This window comes from Carassius carassius, chromosome 5 (assembly GCF_963082965.1).
Source record: "Carassius carassius chromosome 5, fCarCar2.1, whole genome shotgun sequence".
Classification (NCBI taxonomy): Eukaryota; Metazoa; Chordata; class Actinopteri; order Cypriniformes; family Cyprinidae; genus Carassius; species Carassius carassius.
This window is the reverse complement of record NC_081759.1, coordinates 486,202-504,785: the sequence shown is the minus strand read 5'-3', so window position 1 is coordinate 504,785 and position 18,584 is coordinate 486,202. Positions and strand designations below refer to the sequence as shown.

General features: G+C 37.7%; 1 protein-coding gene across 4 annotated transcripts in view; it reads right to left on the bottom strand.

Annotated features, from left to right (window-relative positions):
* dcc (DCC netrin 1 receptor) overlaps window positions 1-18,584 on the bottom strand; it is a 189,480-nt gene that overhangs the window by 72,310 nt on the left and 98,586 nt on the right. For all 4 annotated transcript variants that reach the window (XM_059549322.1, XM_059549323.1, XM_059549324.1 and 1 more), the window contains exons 8-11: window positions 7,116-7,272; window positions 3,298-3,452; window positions 1,494-1,642; window positions 706-844 (exon numbers count right to left, since the gene is read on the bottom strand). In XM_059549322.1, coding sequence (XP_059405305.1) covers window positions 706-844; window positions 1,494-1,642; window positions 3,298-3,452; window positions 7,116-7,272 — 600 coding nt within the window. The remainder of the gene's footprint in view (window positions 1-705; window positions 845-1,493; window positions 1,643-3,297; window positions 3,453-7,115; window positions 7,273-18,584) is intronic.

Genomic DNA, 18,584 nt, shown 5'->3' with positions numbered 1-18,584 from the left:
AATCGACAGGCTCCATTCAAACAGTTCAAGCCGGGTGATGCTGATAAGAGCCAGTGATTGAATCTTTGAAAATTGCTGCAAACATAATCCTGAGGTTAACACATAAATCAATCACCTGATGTTAGACAGCTAATGAGAAGGGCTGCTGGGAAATATAACCAGCTTTAGCATTCAAGCATCGCTGCTGCATTGAGCTGCAGCTAAAACAGGCTACAGAGAAGCATGAGAGATGAACAAACGGAAGCTACATCAGCTCCAGCAGATTCAAACGAAGCACAGATCAGAATAGACATTTATTATTTAATTTAATTTAATTTAATTTAATTATTTTTTATTTTAATTAATTAATTAAAATTAATGTGTGTGTGTGTGTGTGTGTGTGTGTGTTCTCTCTCTATCCCTCCAGTGACTCTAATTGAATCCCAGGGAAGATCCCGGCTGCTTCTTGAATGCAGATGCAGTGGAGCTGCAAACAAATCAAACGTGTCTTAAATGTCTCATGTCAGACTGTCAGAGTTGAGTGGCACGCCGTGAAATTGATTGACGCTTCAGATGTGACGGCTTTAATATTACTGCCACATCAAAGCCGTCATTAGTGTGTGGTTAACTGGATGTCTTATGGAAACATCTTGTGAACGCTGTGACCCGATCGCAGTCGTGATTCATGGGTTTATTCCAGGTTCAGCGCTGAAGGTCCAGTCTTACCGTCTGAGAGCGTGGTGATGAGCATGTCTGTATCGGAGAGGCCCGGTCCGTGTCGATTGACCGCCAGCACTCGTAACGAATACTCAGTGAACTTCTTCAGTCCCTCCATCCTGTAGCTCTGACCCACCACCTCCACGTTCTGACCAACAGAGAGAAACAAACACCACAGTCAGACCACATTATGCTAATGAGCCTTCAGTAAGCCCCGCCTTACAGACATCAGCGGCCAATCACCAGCACTCACCAGTCAGGCTTCTGTAACAATGTATCATAATAATTTCTAATTCTATCTTTTCTAATGTGAGAATGAAACAGGTCAACTAAACGGTCTTTTTAAAGACAATAATCAGTGGTGGCCAAAATGTATTTTGTACACTAGTATTTCCAGCAGCTTAAAATGATTTTAAGTCAGTTATTTCTATCTTTTGCTGCGATGTGTCAGTAGGAAAGATCAGTTTACATTCAGTTTGGCCATTAATTGTAATAATGCATTGAGATGTGATCTGATCTTCATCAGTCTGTCTGGAGTGACATGAAGAAACAGAACACACTGAGACAGACTCAATCCGGAAAGAAACTCCTGCAAAGCTCCTGAGAAACTCTGCTCAAGTGCATCGAGGGCAAAGTCTGCTTTAAACAAAAACATTACTCACACCGAATATTGATTTCATTTAGTTAAATGATAAAGAAAACATCTTGATTAGAATACTGTAACTCATTTTGGCCAGCACTGTATTTATCAATGAATTCAGACAGTTTCAGTGTTTGTTAATCAGGTGGACTCGGACCTGCTCTTTTGCGGTGGACGTCTCGGTCCACAGCAGTCTGTAGCTCTGGATGGGGCCGCTGGTGTGGGACGGAGGATCCCAGGACGTCTGGATGGAGGTTGGAGACGCAGCTTCTGCCCGCAGGTTCTCCACTGGACCAGGAACCAGAACTACACCAACAATCAGATCCGGATTGAACAGACCAGAATTACTGCCTCTTCATGAGTTTGAATGTAATGCAAAAATGTAGTTTCATTAATTTGCTGATATGGCTGATGTTTTTTTTTACATGCGATTATAACTATATTTTTATATTTGGTTTTATTTTTGTTTGATTTTGCTGATACTGGTATTGGTCTGTTTATCTTTGCTTTGTTACAGTTAACAACTTTTTTTACTTGAAAACAAACAAATTTGGGGAAAAATGGTTACACTTTATTTTACGTGTCTTTGTTAAAGTGTTATTATACATTTAAGTACTGAGTAATATTAATTAACTACATGTACTTATTAAATGGTTAGGGTTAGGATTAGGGTTTGGTTCAGGGTTACTTGCATGTAATTATGCATCATTTATTTTTATTATAATATATATATATATATATATATATATATATATATTATAATAAAAATAAGTGTTTTAGTCATTTTGATTTTATATTTCTTTTCTTATGCCAATATAATTTTTAAGTTTCAGCTTTTAATTTTTAATTTGAATTTCAGAACTTCAACTCAAACTAAATTAAAACAAAAAAATTTGATATTTAGCTAAAATAAAATAAGTTTATTTTTATTTATTTATTTTACTGTTATCGAGCATCGCGTTAGTTCAGTCAGGCCACGTTAGTCACGCTTGCATCAGCTGACAGTCAGCTGTTCCTGAGGTGTACCAATCCAGTCTTGACACCTATCACCTGCGGTCTATTTAAATCCCCATTATTTGGTGTCTCTTCCATCGCATCGCTGCTTGCAATTAACTCCCTCCTCCAACCCCAACTCCACCAACTGAACCGTAATCCGATCTAACTTGTTCTTTCTTTACAGTGTCTTCATTGGAAGCAGTCTCTATCACATTTTGTTTACAACTCATGTAATTGTGAATTGTAATTATGTATGCTTATAATGGTTCTGTTCTGTACCCCAGGGGGGTTTGTCTTGCTGCTCGCCCCGCTCTGTCCATGCAGCCATGCTTGAACATAACCATACCACCAACACTAACTGTATGCAATTATAATTGTCATAAATATACTTGACGGAAGTGGTCCTGATTGAAATATATTTATTGGATATGTAGTCATTTTTTATGTTTTTCAGTTCAGGACAATAACCCTGTTTCAGATTCTGAACACCTGAGATGAGTGTCAGGGCTGTGAGATAAGAGATAACACATCTGAAACGGACTGTATGCAGATGAGCTCTACGTTTACATCATATTCATATTTCAGAGCTGAAGTGTGCTTTTCTTTCTGGCTGTTTGTGAGAAAGTGTCTGGACAGGAAAGGTCAGACGGATCAATCTCAGCACTCGCTCTCCATTAGAAAGCTTATAGAGCTCAAGTGAGTGTGTGAGTGTGTGTGTGTGTGTGTGTAATAATATAATGAAATCTTTCAGGCTGCTCCTCTGTGTGTCTTCAGGAGGAAATAGAGAATTATGGGATGTTTCAAACATCTGCACAAAATTGCTGACATTTACAGGGATCTGCAGCATCATCACAATCAGCAAACACACTCGACTTTCATTCCCCTCAGAGTGACTGAGACGTCTTCACAAGTTCTCCAGACATTACATATAGTGGTGTATATTTTGAGCTCAGTGCGACTCTTACGCTCGGGTTGCGTGGACAGTCGGATGGCCTCTGAGCTCTCTCCGGGCCCCTGCTCGTTATACGCCACCACCCTGAAGGAGTAAATGGCCTCGGGTCTGAGATTACTGACCGTCAGCTGCAGACCCTCGGCCTCCGTCACGTTCACGCTGCGCTCCCTGATGAACAGACACGAACACACACACACACACACACACACACACACACACACACACACACACACACACACATCAGTGTTTGAACAGTCAGTCAAATAACATGTTCAATCAGTGACACAATCAGATCTAGACTCTAATGTTAAAGCATTAGTAAACACACTTTGCTCATCTTCACATCATATGTTGGCTAATTTTGTGCATCTTTTCACTTATCAGTGAGAGGATAATGCTCTTAAAGGGATAGTTTTTTAAATTTAAATTTAATGTGTATCTGCTTAACCCCGGGGCATCCAAGATGTTGGTGACTGCGTTTCTTCAGTAGAACAAAAACTGAGATTTTTAACTCAAACCGTAGCAGTTTATCAGTCTTATAATGGAAGTGAATGGGAATTACGGCTAAAACATACAATAAAACAACAAAAAAACATACACAAACAAAACCAAATTAAATCCTGCGGCTCGTGACGATACATTGATGTGCAAAGACACAAACCGATCAGTCTGTGCAAGAAACCGAACAGCATTTATATAGTTTTTTTACCTCTGATTCGCCACAGTGTCTGAACTGTTGGAACTCTCCTGAGCACGTTCAAAGCAGCAGGGGCGTGATGCGTCTTCTGCTTCTTCTTGCTTTATGGTGGATCACAGACTTATAAGTGCATTAGCGCCACCTAACTCTCAAATGGACCATTGACACTATCTACACTTTCTATTAGTAATATCAATTGTCTATTCGAAAGATAAGTGGCGGTAATGCACTTATAAGTCTGCGTTCCGTGGTAAAGCAAGAAGAAGAAGAAGAAGAAGATGCGAATGTGCTCAGGACAGTTCGGACATTGCAGTGAATCAGATGTAAAAAAAACCTGTATAAATACTATTCAGTTCCTTGCACAGACTGATCTTTTACATGACTCTCAAAGGCCCAGTTCCCAATTACTTCCATTATATGACTGATAGACTGCAACGGTTTGAGCTAAAAATCTTCATTAGTGTTCTACTGAAGAAACAAAGTCTAAAAATCACATTTAAATTTTTGTTTGATTTATCCCTTTAACTCTGCTTTACTGTTTGAGTCTTGGTTAATGTTAGAAACGAACACTAAACATGAAAAATTACCATTGTACACAAGCATTTTTTGTTAGTTTGTGTTTACTAACGCAGTAACTAATGTTAGCGTTTAACATATTACAACAAGGTCTCATTTTTTATATTGGATATAGATAGATTTTAGTATAAGAATGCATTTACCAGCATGAAACAACAATAAGGTATATAGATTTCGGAATAGCATTTATAAACCTTTGTTTATGTTTGTTAATAAAACATAATTGTTCATATCAGCTCACAATGTGCTGACTAATGTTAACAGACATAACTTTTAACTTTGACATCAGGCAGTAGATCAGTGGTTCACTATCTGTCAGTCGCTGCTTTCCAAGGCAGCTGTGAGCATCTCACTGTAGGTGTGCACACTTCCAAGTCCCAAGCCCTCACATATGGATGATTGTAGAGGTCAACCGATATGGGTTTTTCTCTGCCGTTTCCGATTTTTTTTTTGCCGATATGTTTGGAAGGTTTCTCTCCCCCTTCGTCTCATAAAATAGAGTTTGAGTAAATGATTATTACTTGGTACAAGATAGTCATAGTAGTAGTAGTATAGCCTAATTCATAGTATTAACACATGGCTCAAAACATGCACCTTCTCAAAACACTTCTGAAGCATGCTTTTGTTTATGTTTGTTTACACAGCAGTGTTTCCCACAGAGATGCAAATGCATATTGATTCTCTGATTCTCACAGACACAATTCAAAAGGTTTGTCTGAATTGAATGTGTTTCTGCTTTCACAGAAAAATGACTTGTTGCACTTATGAATATGATTACTTTGTGGCATCAATTCTAAGTCAATTCTAAGGGTAAAACATAGTTATGTTGAAATGGACATTTTCCCCTGCCAATGATAGCTGAAGCTGTGTGTCTCACACAGTGAGAGGGAGAGAGATTTTCCAGTATGGCATTCCACAACAATGCTTAGCCGCCCGCAGATGTGCCTGCCTATGACACTGGACTAGTTTTGCAGCACAATCGGCTGATTCCGATTAATTAAAAAAATTAAAATATCGGCCCGATTAATCAGCTGGCCTATCAATCTGTTGGCCTCTTGATAATTTGTCCCTGGGTGCAGAGCACGCTTCACATTTACATTCTGCCGCGGTTTCTTTCTTCCCGGAGATGCATGAGGAGGAAAAAAAAAAGTCTTGGACAGCCCCTTTTACAACAAGAAGCCACTCCTCTTCTTCCTCCATCCTCTCTACCCTCTATGGCATGGCCCCTCTTTTTCTGCTAGCCAATCGATATTTAACTTTGCCACCGCTCTAGTCCCTATCTCCAACAGCTCCTCAAACAAGACAGACTGTGATGGCAAGTCCACAGACTCATCTCGTTTGGCATCCGTGTCATCCCCCTCTGTGATGAAACAAGGGTAGGAAAGGAACACACAGTCTTAAACGCTGCTTGTCAGACTCAGAAATCTTGACAGGATTTGGTCATTATAAGACTGCAACAGGGCGTACAACAATAAATATGACATGACACACAGAGTGCTTACTGAACAACAGAAGCTGCCTCTACGCACAGGCTTTTATACTTCCTGGTCGCTACATCATACGGAATTCCCTTGGATGGATTGCACGTGTTCCCAAAGCGTTTCTTGATGCATTGTAAGTTCCAGAAGGGGAACAAGTGTTTCCATAGACACCTAATGTCATCATGACACAACTCATAGTGAACAACAGATAGGGAACGTCTTGGTTACAGACGTAACCCTCATTCCCTGATGGAAGGAATGGAGATGTTATGTCTCAATGCCACGACCTTGAACCAATCACTGTTGCAAGGATAGTTTCTTGGCTTCTTAGCATAAAACCTGAATAACTGGATGCACATTTCGCCTTATATCCAAGTATGCATGGGGACTGACTCAGCATGCAAAATCCACTAGCCAGATTTCATTGGTGTTTTCTCATAATCAGAGATGATTGGGGCGCCTGAGTAAACCCCTAATGTTGTCACTGTCACAGTCTTCACAGTCATGACACTGTGTTTTTCTGTGAGCACATGGCTTGTGTTGTTGTGTTTGTTTGGTGCCATGTGCTCTCTTCCTGTCTGTTGTCTGACTCCGCCCATCTCGTTACCTCTTTTATTTAAGTTGCTCCACCTGTGTCTCCCTTGTATCCCTTCCTGTTTTGTTGCCTATGTATTCTCCAGGTGTCTGTAATCCTGTGCTGATCCATTGTTTTTCCTTGTGTGTTCCTAGCCTGTTTGTCTGTTTTCCCCCCTTGGGGTTGTTTTTGTAATTTTTTGTTTCATTTTATTATTAAAAAGAAAGACCATTCTTCCTGCAGCTTGAGTCCTCACCAAATCTCTCCTCACGCACTCATGATAGTCATGACATATTACTCATGTTACAAAGTAAACTAATGTCAGCATAAAGAATGTTTAAAGTACTTTTTAAACTTTAAAGTAAGATGGACTGAGACGGACAACAATCCAATAAAATTAAACATGTTTCTATAAGTATACCAACGGATATTCATAATACAGGATAGATTAGGATGTGATGGGTTGAAACATGATATTATTTTGGCCACAGCTGAACACGTACCTGTTGATTCCCTCCTCTGAGAAGAAGATGCAGTAAGTCAGGACAGTTCCGCGCGGCTCCTCTGGGGGCCGCCAGCCGAGGCGCACGAAGCGGCTGGACACGAGGACAGGGGCCACATCACGAGGAGCAGAGGGGAGGACGCCTGAGCTCGGGGTCACTGGTGGGGGAGGAGAGGAGTAAGTCAAAGAGAAAGTGCGGGGCAGCTGGGGGTGTGGGGTGGGGGGCGTGGCCTCTGTGACCAGGGAAGGAGGGGCAAGGGGAGGGGCGGGGCATGTGAGGGGGAGGGGCAACACAACAGAACGAGAGGAGCATGAGCAATGAAATGAGAAGATAAGGAAAGAAAACACACACAAACAGAAGACATCAGGAAGAAAAGAAAAGAGAGCGATAAGGAAGATCACAGCATCAAAGATCAGGCAGCAGTAAAACACAGAGTATCAACACACACACACACACACACACACACACAGATGAGCAGCTGAGATGACAGCGAGCATTCGGTCACAGACAGAACACAACAGCATCAGATCAAGACTGGGATGAAATACACATGAATTCTGTCATTTGGACTGTTCATTCCTCCCAGTCTGGAGCTGTGAATATGTGTGTGTCTGTGTGTGTTGATAGTGATTTCACAGTTCTGATGAAATTCTCTCAATGTCACACGACACATTCACACTCAAACACACACATACTCTCACCAGGGAATTACTGTTATAACACACACACACACACACACACACATACAGTGGGTGTTGCAGTGATAAACACGCTCAGATTAAACACTCTGCTGAACATCCTCAAGACTCCACATTACTATGAGTAAAACATACACTATTATCTCTTCTGTTCATAAAGGCTCCATTTATTTGATCACAGATACAGTAAAACTTTTTTTTTTGGTAGCGCACCAGTGTACCTCCAAGACCTCATCAATAGGCAAAACCCAACCCGACATCTCCGTTCCTCTGATAGTCCCCAAGTCCAAACTCCGCACTATGGGAGATAGGGCCTTCCAGGTGGCTGCACCTCGACTTTGGAATACCCTCCCCAACCACCTAAGGACGCCACAATCTATTGAGGTTTTTAAAAATAATTTAAAGACTCACTTATTTTGTATTGCATTTTCTTAATATAATTCTGTTTTAATGCTGTTTTTGACAGTTTTTATGTTCAGTTATTTTATCTATGCACCTGTAGCAATTTGAGATGTGTTCTTCATGTGTAAAGTGCAATATAAATAAAATGTATTATTATTATTATTATTATTATTAATAACTTTTGAAATATTATTTCAGTTTAAAACAGCTGATTTCTCAGTGAATGTGTTAAACTGTAATTTATTTACACTCTTAAAAATAAAGGTACTTCACAATGCCATAAAATAACCTTTTGTCTAACTTTTAACATCTGAAGAACCTTTCTGTTACACCAAAGCCTCTTTGTAGCTAAAGAAGGTTCTTCAGATTACAAAAAATTAAGAAAGAGGTGGTTCTTTAAAGAACCTTTGACTGAATGGATCTTTTTGGAACCAAAAATGGTTCTTCTATGGAATCGGTTGAAGAACCCTTTGAAGCACCTTTATTTTTAAGTGTGTATTTGCTCAAAGCTTAATTTTCAGCATCATTCCTCCAGTCTTCAGTGTCACGTGATCTTCAGAAATCATTCTAATATGATGATTTACTGCTCAATAAACATTTCTGATTATTATCAATGTTGAACACAGTTGTGCTACCCAATATTTTTGTGGAAACCATTTAATTTTTTTTTCAGGATTTACAGATGAGGAAAAAAGTTCAGAAGAACAGCATTTATTTGAAACATAAATCTTTTGTAATATTATACATGTCTTTACTGTCACTTCTGAATAATTTAATGCATCCTCAACGAATCCTAATGAATAAAATAATAATCAATAAAATAATACATTTCTTTAAATAATTATGTTACAGATTTTTGATGAATGAAATTTCACAAGAAAACAGAAAACAGAAGAATGTTTTTCTGCAAAGTGAATTAATAGGATGTTGAAAGTTTCTCTGTATGAATAATAATACATATAGTAAGAGTTACCGATAATGTTATTTTTATTACTTTATATATATTCTGAACATATAAGGTATATTTAAGTACAGTATTTGCCTTCATATTTCATGCATTTTTTTCCTGCAAAGATATTTAACAGATTCATTTGTTTCAAACTTACACCATGCTGAACTTCATGTGTGCTTGAAATAGAACTTACTTTAACCAGATGGTTCATAAAGAATGTAAAGAGAATACTTCTTCAATAAAAAAAATAAATATAGGGAAGCATTCTTCTTCTATAGCGCCAGTTGCATGTGGTGTCCCTCAGGGTTCAACTTTGGCCCCGCTGCTGTTTTCATTGTATATGTTAACCACTGGTTCTATATTTAGAACATTGATGATACTCAGCTTTACATACCATTTAGGTGCAAAAACAGCAATTTTACGTTCTCTGCACTAGCTATCTACTCATTATTGCATTGAATAAAAATAAAAAAATGTTGTTTGTATCCAAGGTGTTAAACAATGTCGCTCCTCAATACCTTTCAGAGTTGATTACCAAACACAATCCTGTCAGATCACTCAACTCACAGACTACCCATCTTCTACAGGTACCCAGATCTAGAATGCAATGCAGGGGGGATAGAGCTTTTGCAGTAGCTGGACCCAAGTTATGGAAAAAATCACCATTATCTATTTGAACAGCGAATATAGTGTCCAATTTTAAAAGTCTATAAAAAAAACTCTTTATATTCTTGTGCTTTTAGTGTCCTGTGAATGTGTGTTTTAATTGTGGGTGAATACAGTCCACTTTGGTCAATCAAGTTGTTTTAAACATGCTTTATAAATAAATTAAACTAGAAACTTGAAATTTTCTGAAAAAAAAAAGCTGTATTTTTGCCATCGCGCCCAGTCCTAGGTTCTAGTCTTCTGCTTAGGTGGTCAAAGCGTCCCAAATGTCAGTGGTGTATTTCAGTGTAAGTGGCTCATTTCTGGGCACATGTTCCTCCTGACAATACAAAGCACATTAGTGCTGGAGCTCCTGAGCGCGATGGACAATAGCCGCTGAGGAACATGTCCATCGCCAGCCGTGGTTGAGACTACGATTCTGTGCAGCAGAGCAGACAAACGTTCCCTGAAGACTCTGCTCTCTGACGAGAACATGAGCATCAGACCTTTCAGTGATGAGTGATTTGCAGCTCAATAAACATTTTGTTATTTTTTATTTACCATTTGTATTATCAGTGTTGAACCAGTTCATATTTGATGCCTTTTATTTTATAGGAATTTTTGTGATTAATCAAAAGAACAGCATTTACTTAATCAAAAATACAGTAGAAAATTTTTATAATATTATTCCTATTCAAAACAACTGTTATCTATGTGAATCTCTGTTAAACATTTCTGATTATTATCAATATTGAAATCGTGCTGCACAATATTTTTGTGATACATTTTATTTTTCATGATCCACAGATGAACAGAAAGTAGTGTACTTTAGGCAACAGTCAGAAATGGGAGTTTTACAGCAGTACAGAGTGTAAAATGTCCTGATCCCTAACAAGTGTGCTCTCAAAAACTAAACACATCAGACTGAAAGTGCGCATGACGTCTGTAATGTGGTGTTTATCACCATGGTAACGGTGTGGGATCATTACACCGAACAGAACGCTCCGGCACGGGAAGCAGCGCTGTAAAAGATTGAGCAGGTGAAAAGGTGCTCGTTCTTCAATCTTTAAGACAGATGTGAGAAAACCTTTGAATCTGATTTCAATATCAAGCAGAATCACATCAGAACATTAGTCACTAATTTAGTTCTTCTCAACTCATTGTCTGACCACCACTCGACTCTTTTACTCATCTCTAATGTGTTTCACGTGTATTTACAGCATCTGTAGAATCTGTCGATGACAGCCCACTCCAGATTCAGTCAAAGCAAACACAGTGCTCAGGAAGAAGCATCGTCATCATGAAACTAAACATTATTTCATATTAATTGTCACATCCATGTGAAATGAAAGCCGAAATGTGTCAGAAATAGAAATGAGATGTCGGTCAGGTACAGATCCCTCATTTTATCACATCAAACTGCACGCATGTAACTAGCAGTAAACATACTGAAGTTTTTTTATTAAAATAATCAACCTTTATTTTAAGGACCAATTCTCACTATTAACTAGCAGTAATATTACTGGACAATTGACTGTTTATTAGTACTTATAAAGCACATTGATGCCTCATTCTGCATAAGAATATTTGATAATATTTTTTATTACATTGAATATGCAATGGATCAGCTGATCCACAAGATCAAAAATTATAAAATAAAATACATTACAAGCAATATTTTGAAAGTGTCACTTGCAGCACAACTGACCATAAATAAATAAATAAATAAATAAAAGAAAATAAAAAAGTTAAAATAATAAATATAACAAACAAAAAAATTAATAAATAATATTTTTTAAAAACTTAAATTCAGGCTTTTTAATTTAACATTTTATGTTCACTTCAAAGTGTTATTGACTGTTTCTTTGTAACTATTTGTGGAATTTACAGAGAGTGAGAATGGTTTGAGAGTAAATCCTGCATGAGGTGGTGTTTATAATGAGAAACTGTGTGACCCTCGCAGTGTCGTGTCCTTTGTTTAGTACGGTGAAACTACAGCACTTTCAATCTCAGACTCGATCTATTCTCTTTCCAATTTAGTGCATCTCGTCCCAGACATCCGTCTTCCTGCTGAAATATTCCATCAAACGCAGGCTGGGTTTCAGAAGAGTTTCTGTCTCTCGGTTATAAAGGGGACGGAGCAGGGACATTAGTGTGAGATGGACAATATTTCCCTTCTCTGGCCCAAGCACGAGCACAAACACTGGCCCGTGGCTTTATAAAGGTGCGCCGACACTCCATTAATAACGGGACAGTCATTAGAGAGCTGGAAGTCCATCGTTCAGATCGAATGCTCCTGGACTTCAGAGTGCCACCAGATAACAGAAGATGAATACAGCAGGGTCGGGGCTTCTGCTCTTCCTCTGGAGCACGCATCACTTTCTCAAGCGTGTGACAGATGCGTTACAATCCCATCAAACCATCAGAGACATGAAACATCTCATGCATCTACTAGAGCTGATGACACATTCATACATTACACACATATTCATGACTCCTTAATGTTAAACGGAAATCAAGACATTACAGATTCATAATCTTCAACATTATTGACTAATTTCCACTGACAAGTATTATATTTATATCAAACTGTACTCATATAGATGAATAAAGTCATGCATACTGATAGTAAATCTCATCTGGTTGATGTTTTATATCATAGAAATAAATGTTAGATTTTTTTTTTGTAAATTAGCTTTTAAATAATGTGTATAGAGATCTACAAATAAAAAAATATGACTTGATAGTAATAATTTTTTTAATAATACTCAATCATATGAAATATAAAGTTTATAATATACAATACAAAATAAAATGAGTCTAGTTAAACCATTAAGGCATGTGTACCACAGTTTTTCATTTTACAAGCTAGATTTTTACTGTATTTTAGCACTTATTATTATTAGCCAAAATCATTTACATTTTATTAATATTGAATATTTCCAGATTATAAAATACTTTATAGAAACATTAAGATTATTATTTTCTGTAAAAGCCCGTTTGAAACAATGCACGTCGTAAAAAGAGATACACTAATAAAAATTATATTAAGAATTTTAATATAAAACACAAAACTAAATACAGTTATATAATAAAAAAGTAATATAATATGCCAAACTAAGTAGAGTAAATTGTATTTAAATCATCAGGTAGTTTTTACCAGTTTTTCACTTGATTATTTTAACTATACTTTACTGCATTTATTTTTTTCAAAATGATCACTAATAACTATTGAATACTGAACCATCAATAATCACCAGCCATAATCAACATTATAAAATAATTTATAGAAACATTATTAATATATGTAAAGCTGCTTTGATATAAAATATAAATAACAATCCAGAAAAAAAACATTTACTAAAATCAATTAACATCATTTTAAGATCATAAATACTGAGCTACACATCAAATAATGTGAAAATCATCACAGGGTGATGTTGAATTAGCTGCGTGAAATATCCATTCATACATGCATTGAATTGATCTATGCATTTAATTGGTAGTATAAGGTAACATCTGATTGAAGATAAGCACTTCTGATGAGGTTAAAATATGACCTGACAGTAAGTTAGCAGGTTACAGTCCTAGTTAGTTTCAGACAATTGTGAATGCATGTTTTGTGTTCATCATCTCAAACATCTGTGTGTATTTCAGCGATAGATCGCAGTGCTCTAATCTGGCCATCAGCACACTCCTTCATTACTCTTATGAGATAACTCGCTTCAGAGCCACGTCAGTCATAGAGATCGACAGACAGAGAGAAGGAATGAATTACACCGGCTCTAATTTACACACTAATAATCATTTGGCAGCTCAAGCATGCAGATAATCGGATGAGCTTTCTGATTGAAAGCTCCAGTGGAGCATGAACATGGCTGTGACTGATGCCTATGACACAAAGCTTTCGTTATTCCATCGTACCGAAATAAAGACCTCTGAACCCATGCACACGAGATCAATGCCGAAAAAAATGCAGAACAGAAAGCAGGTTCAGCTTGGAAAAACACAAAGATAGGGAATCTTACTTCTGCAATTGGATAAAAAAAAAAGATAAGTGTGATTTTTTGTCTCAGAATTCTGATATTTTCTTGCAAATCTGAGCGTATTATCTCACAATTCTGAATTAGAGATTGTGACAGTCATAATTACAAGACATGAAGTCAGAATTGCAATAATTGTAAGATATAATGCCAGAAGTAAGTCATAATTGCATCAGAATTGCAATATTGTAAGATACGCCAGACAGGTGACCATACTATCCAAATCGAATGTTTAAAGTGTCAGGTGGGCATCCAAGGAACTGCCTTAAATTGGTTTGCATCTTATCTTTAAAATAGAACCTTTTCTGTTAAAATTGGATGCTTTTCATCATCAGTAGCTTATGTTGTCTGTGGTGTCCCTCAAGGTTCAATTTTGGGACCAGTGCTATTTTCATTATATATGCTTGCTTTTGAATTTTTTTTATATTTTAAGAAATATAGTATTTCATAGCATTTTTGTGCTGATGGCACCTAGATGTATTTGCCTATAAATTATACTGCCTATAAATGATTATTGTAAATCATCTTCACAGTCTGAGTTCCCACAGGAAAGACTGGATTATTGCAATTAATGGCAAAATAAATGTTTGGAAATGTAAACTGATATTTCCTACTGACACACTACAGCAAAAGGATGAAATAATTGATTAAAACCATTTTTAGCTGCTGAAAATGCAAGTGTTATAATCATTTTGGCCACCACTGTAAATATTTAGACAAATGAATGATCATATCAGGGGTTGCTTGAGGTGTTTTAGTTTAACCTGTTAAGTCATTAACCATACGGGTTAACTTATAAACTGGTTAGCAGGTTCAACCATCATGCTCTGATCATAATAAAATATTTTAATTTCACACTCTTTCCTTCAAAAACAATCAGCGTAGCTTCTACAGGTGAAGAGTGATTACAGAACCACTGCGTGATGACTAATAATGATATCAGGCTGTAACTCCTCACAGCTGTATTTGTGTGTGACATGCGAAAGTACTTTCTAAACCTTCACGTCCAAACCCTGCAGTCTTTCAGTTGCTGTCAGCGCAGGACTGAAGCATCCTAAAGCATGACAGCACTTATTTTGTCAATGCTGACAGAAAAGCACATCATGAGGAGCAGCGTGGCTGACTCTCAATGAGAAAGAAAAACAAGCCTCAAACAACTGTGAGATCCACTGAAAATCCCGTCATTGTGGAAAAACAGCCCAGTCCCCTTCACAGCTGACTCAGGTCCAGACCCACCCACCCAGAGAGGGACCGCCTGTTTGACAGGTGAAGTGACCAATCATTGTGAGTTATATGAGACTGATGATACTATAATTATAATAGGGCAACATGTGGGGGGGGGGGGGGGGGGACTAGTTCAAATACAGTGAATGTCTGATTTTAAAAATCAGAACTAGAATTTGATGTAGAAACACACTTTCAAATTTCACAATTACAAATTGCAATTTCGACAAGTTGAAAAACTGAAATAGTATTTTCTTGTAAAATGTAATCTAAGAATCTTTGAAACCTCACAACTTAAAAAAAGTGTAGCTAAATGTAAAAACCCTAACCTAAATAAATAATTACATAAACTAAACAAAATATTTAAAAAATGTATTTCTTTATTATAACTTCTTATAACACTTATTTCAGCTAAGTGCCAATGCAACATTTCTATTTTTTTTTAACCAGAAGTACTAAAATAACTAAAAAACAAAATGAACAAAATACCTAAATAAAATAACTGCAGAAACTAAAACTTTGTCACGGTGTCTGGTCTGTGTTTCCCTGGGTCTCCACTAGTGGCCTCACTTCCCCATAGGCACCTCACTGCAGACACTACAATTCCCACAAGGCCTTGTCCCTTCATCACAGTAATTGCACTCCTGTTAATTGCACTCGGGTGTCTTCACTTCATAGTCATTACCCTGCCTATTTAAACCGGTCTGTTTCTGTTTGTTTCATGGAGTCCTTACTTTCCATCACCTGGTTTCCTCGCATTCCTAGTATTTCAAGTTCCTGTTCTTGTTTGTTAGTTTGTTTTTGGACTGATGTTTGGTTATGACCCCTGCTTGTTTTGATTCTGATTTTGGATGACCCATTAAACACACACTGCTCTTGGATCTCTCATCTCCTGTGTTCCAGCCGTTACAAATGTAAAAACATTTACAACTGATAAAATATATATATATATTCCGAGGGATATACACACATAGATACACACATACGCAAAGCCCTCCATAAGTATTGGAACAATAAAGACAAAATTGCTTTCTCTGCTAAAATATAAATATGCTGCAAAAATTACAGAATGTCACATTCTATTATTATGCTGCGTTCACACCAAGCGTGAATAGAGCGTCAAATTCGCGTCTACCTTGTTTAGTTTGCCACTTGAACATTTTGAGTGCATTCGCGCGTCTATAGTGAAAAAGACGCATGTAAAAAGTAAGAGTTTGAAGCGAAATTGATGCGCGTCCGAGGCGAAATCCCCTTCTTGTGGGAGGGGCAAGTGCTAGGCGGTTGTCTGTTTGCAAGATGGCTGATGTTGATCGAGCATTCGAGGCTTTTCCACTTTTTCCTGCACACGTCCTCCGAATAAACACATCTTGTTAGCAAAAAGTAGCTGTATATTAGGTGGAAAATAGTTGTTAAAAATGGCATGAAGGCTGCGGGTCGATAAACGTGTATGTGACTCAAAAGTTAAATGTGAATTTACAACACACTCTTTCAAGCGAGGTCCTTTTTATTCCTGTCTCTATAGAAATATGAACTTGTGTCATATATAGCTCCGGTTGACTGCTCACTGACAACATCAGTCGTTCCTCCATGTTGAAAGAGTTACTCCTGAGTAGGCTCCTGATTGGTTAACGTGGCGCGGATTGACGCCAACGTTAAAATTTTTCAACTCGGGTGTCAGATGCGAATTCGTGTCAAACGCGTAAATGCACAAAAAGCACTATTCGCACATTACGAGCTTATCGCACCAGATGCTCGATTTGCGTCATTTGCACGAACTAGATGCGCGAATGAGGCAAATTCGCATCTACCGCGCTAAATACCTCATTTGCGCCGTAAGACCTCCAGACGTGCGTACACGTGTCTTTAAATTGACTTTAACATTCAATTTACATTGAAATCATTCGCGTCAGACGCTCTATTCGCATTTGATGTAAACGCAGCATTAGGTCTTTTGACACATACATTTTTTACCAAATAAAAAGGACAGCACTTTTAGAGTTCATTCTACTATTTGATGTGAGCTTAAGTATTGGAACAGTTGAATTTAAGGCAGATGTAAAAGATTAAAAGTAGGGGTGCACCGAAATTTCGGCCGCCGAAAGTTTTCGGCCGAAATGGCATTATCGGTTTCGGGCCAAAATAAAAAAAACAGCCGAAAACGTAAACCGAAAATGAATGTCACCCGCCCCTCCCATCCGTGCACAAGCGCTAAGGTTTCACTCACGGTCGAGCTGTTATCACGCGTCTGCCTATCAAAGATTAAGCATGTCAAAGGGCTGTCACAATAAAAAAAAAGCTTGTCACAAAAGCTGCACAATCGATCGGACCAACCAACACAAGTTTCGAAAATGAAAATAGGGAATCGATTTTAACGGCCTTCTCTCGGAGCGCGTCCAGCTCGCCACTATACGCTCGCAGCGAACGCGCGTCACACAGCAACTGCAGGTTCTGACACACACACACACACACACACACACACACACACACACAGAGCCTATTAGTGCATAATATCAATGTAGCCTTCAGTAATGTTTTTCATTGATGTTATGGCAGTCCACATTGCTGACTTGTGCGCGTCTCAAGCGCCCTCTTTACGTTCGCCCTAATGTCTGTTTAGTTGTCGGTGGATTTGCCTATATTTGGCGTTGAAAAACGGATCAACGCCAAATATAGGCAATTTACTAACGATTCAATGAACACTTTGCCTATGTCTCAAAAATCGAACAGGATTTTTTTTTCACAAAAGTGACAGCCCTATACGAGAGGACACCAAAGTTGCAATATGTAACATTTGTTCTGCAAAAATCTCCAAAATTGTGGATTTTGTTTGCACAATTTTTAAAAAACTATTTTATTTGATGGAACATAAAACTTGAAGAATAATTATTATTTATATTTATTGTTAAAAATATTTTATGTTTTGTTATGTAACTGTTAATGAAAGTTTGATTATTATATTGTGATTTTTCAATTCAGATCCATTAAATCCAAGCAATATATATATACGTTTTTAAAAGAAGCCATTTTCGGCTTCAGTTTCGGTTTTCGGCCAAGTGCATCCTAAATTTTCGGTTTCGGCGCAGAATTTTCATTTCGGTGCAACACTAATTAAAAGCTAATATTTAGTTGCAGATCCCTTGCATGCCATCAGAGCAGTGAGTCTGCAGCCCATTGACATCACCAGACTCTTGCTCTTATGCTCTGAAATGCTTTTCCCAGCATTTAATGCAGCCAATTCCAACCGTTGCTTTTGGGGAGTTTCTGTCTTTAGTCTCCTCTTCACCTGGTGAAATTAATGTTCAATCGGATTTATATCTGGAGATTGATTTGGGCAATCTAAGCCTTTATATTTATTTGCCCTGATAAAGTCTTTGACTGAACTGGAGGGTGTTTTGGGTCATTGTCCTGATCTAATATGAAGTGCTTTCGAATGATTTTGTGGAATTTTCTTGAATATTGGTAGACAAGATGATTTTGTACCCTTCCAAATTCATTCAGCTACTGC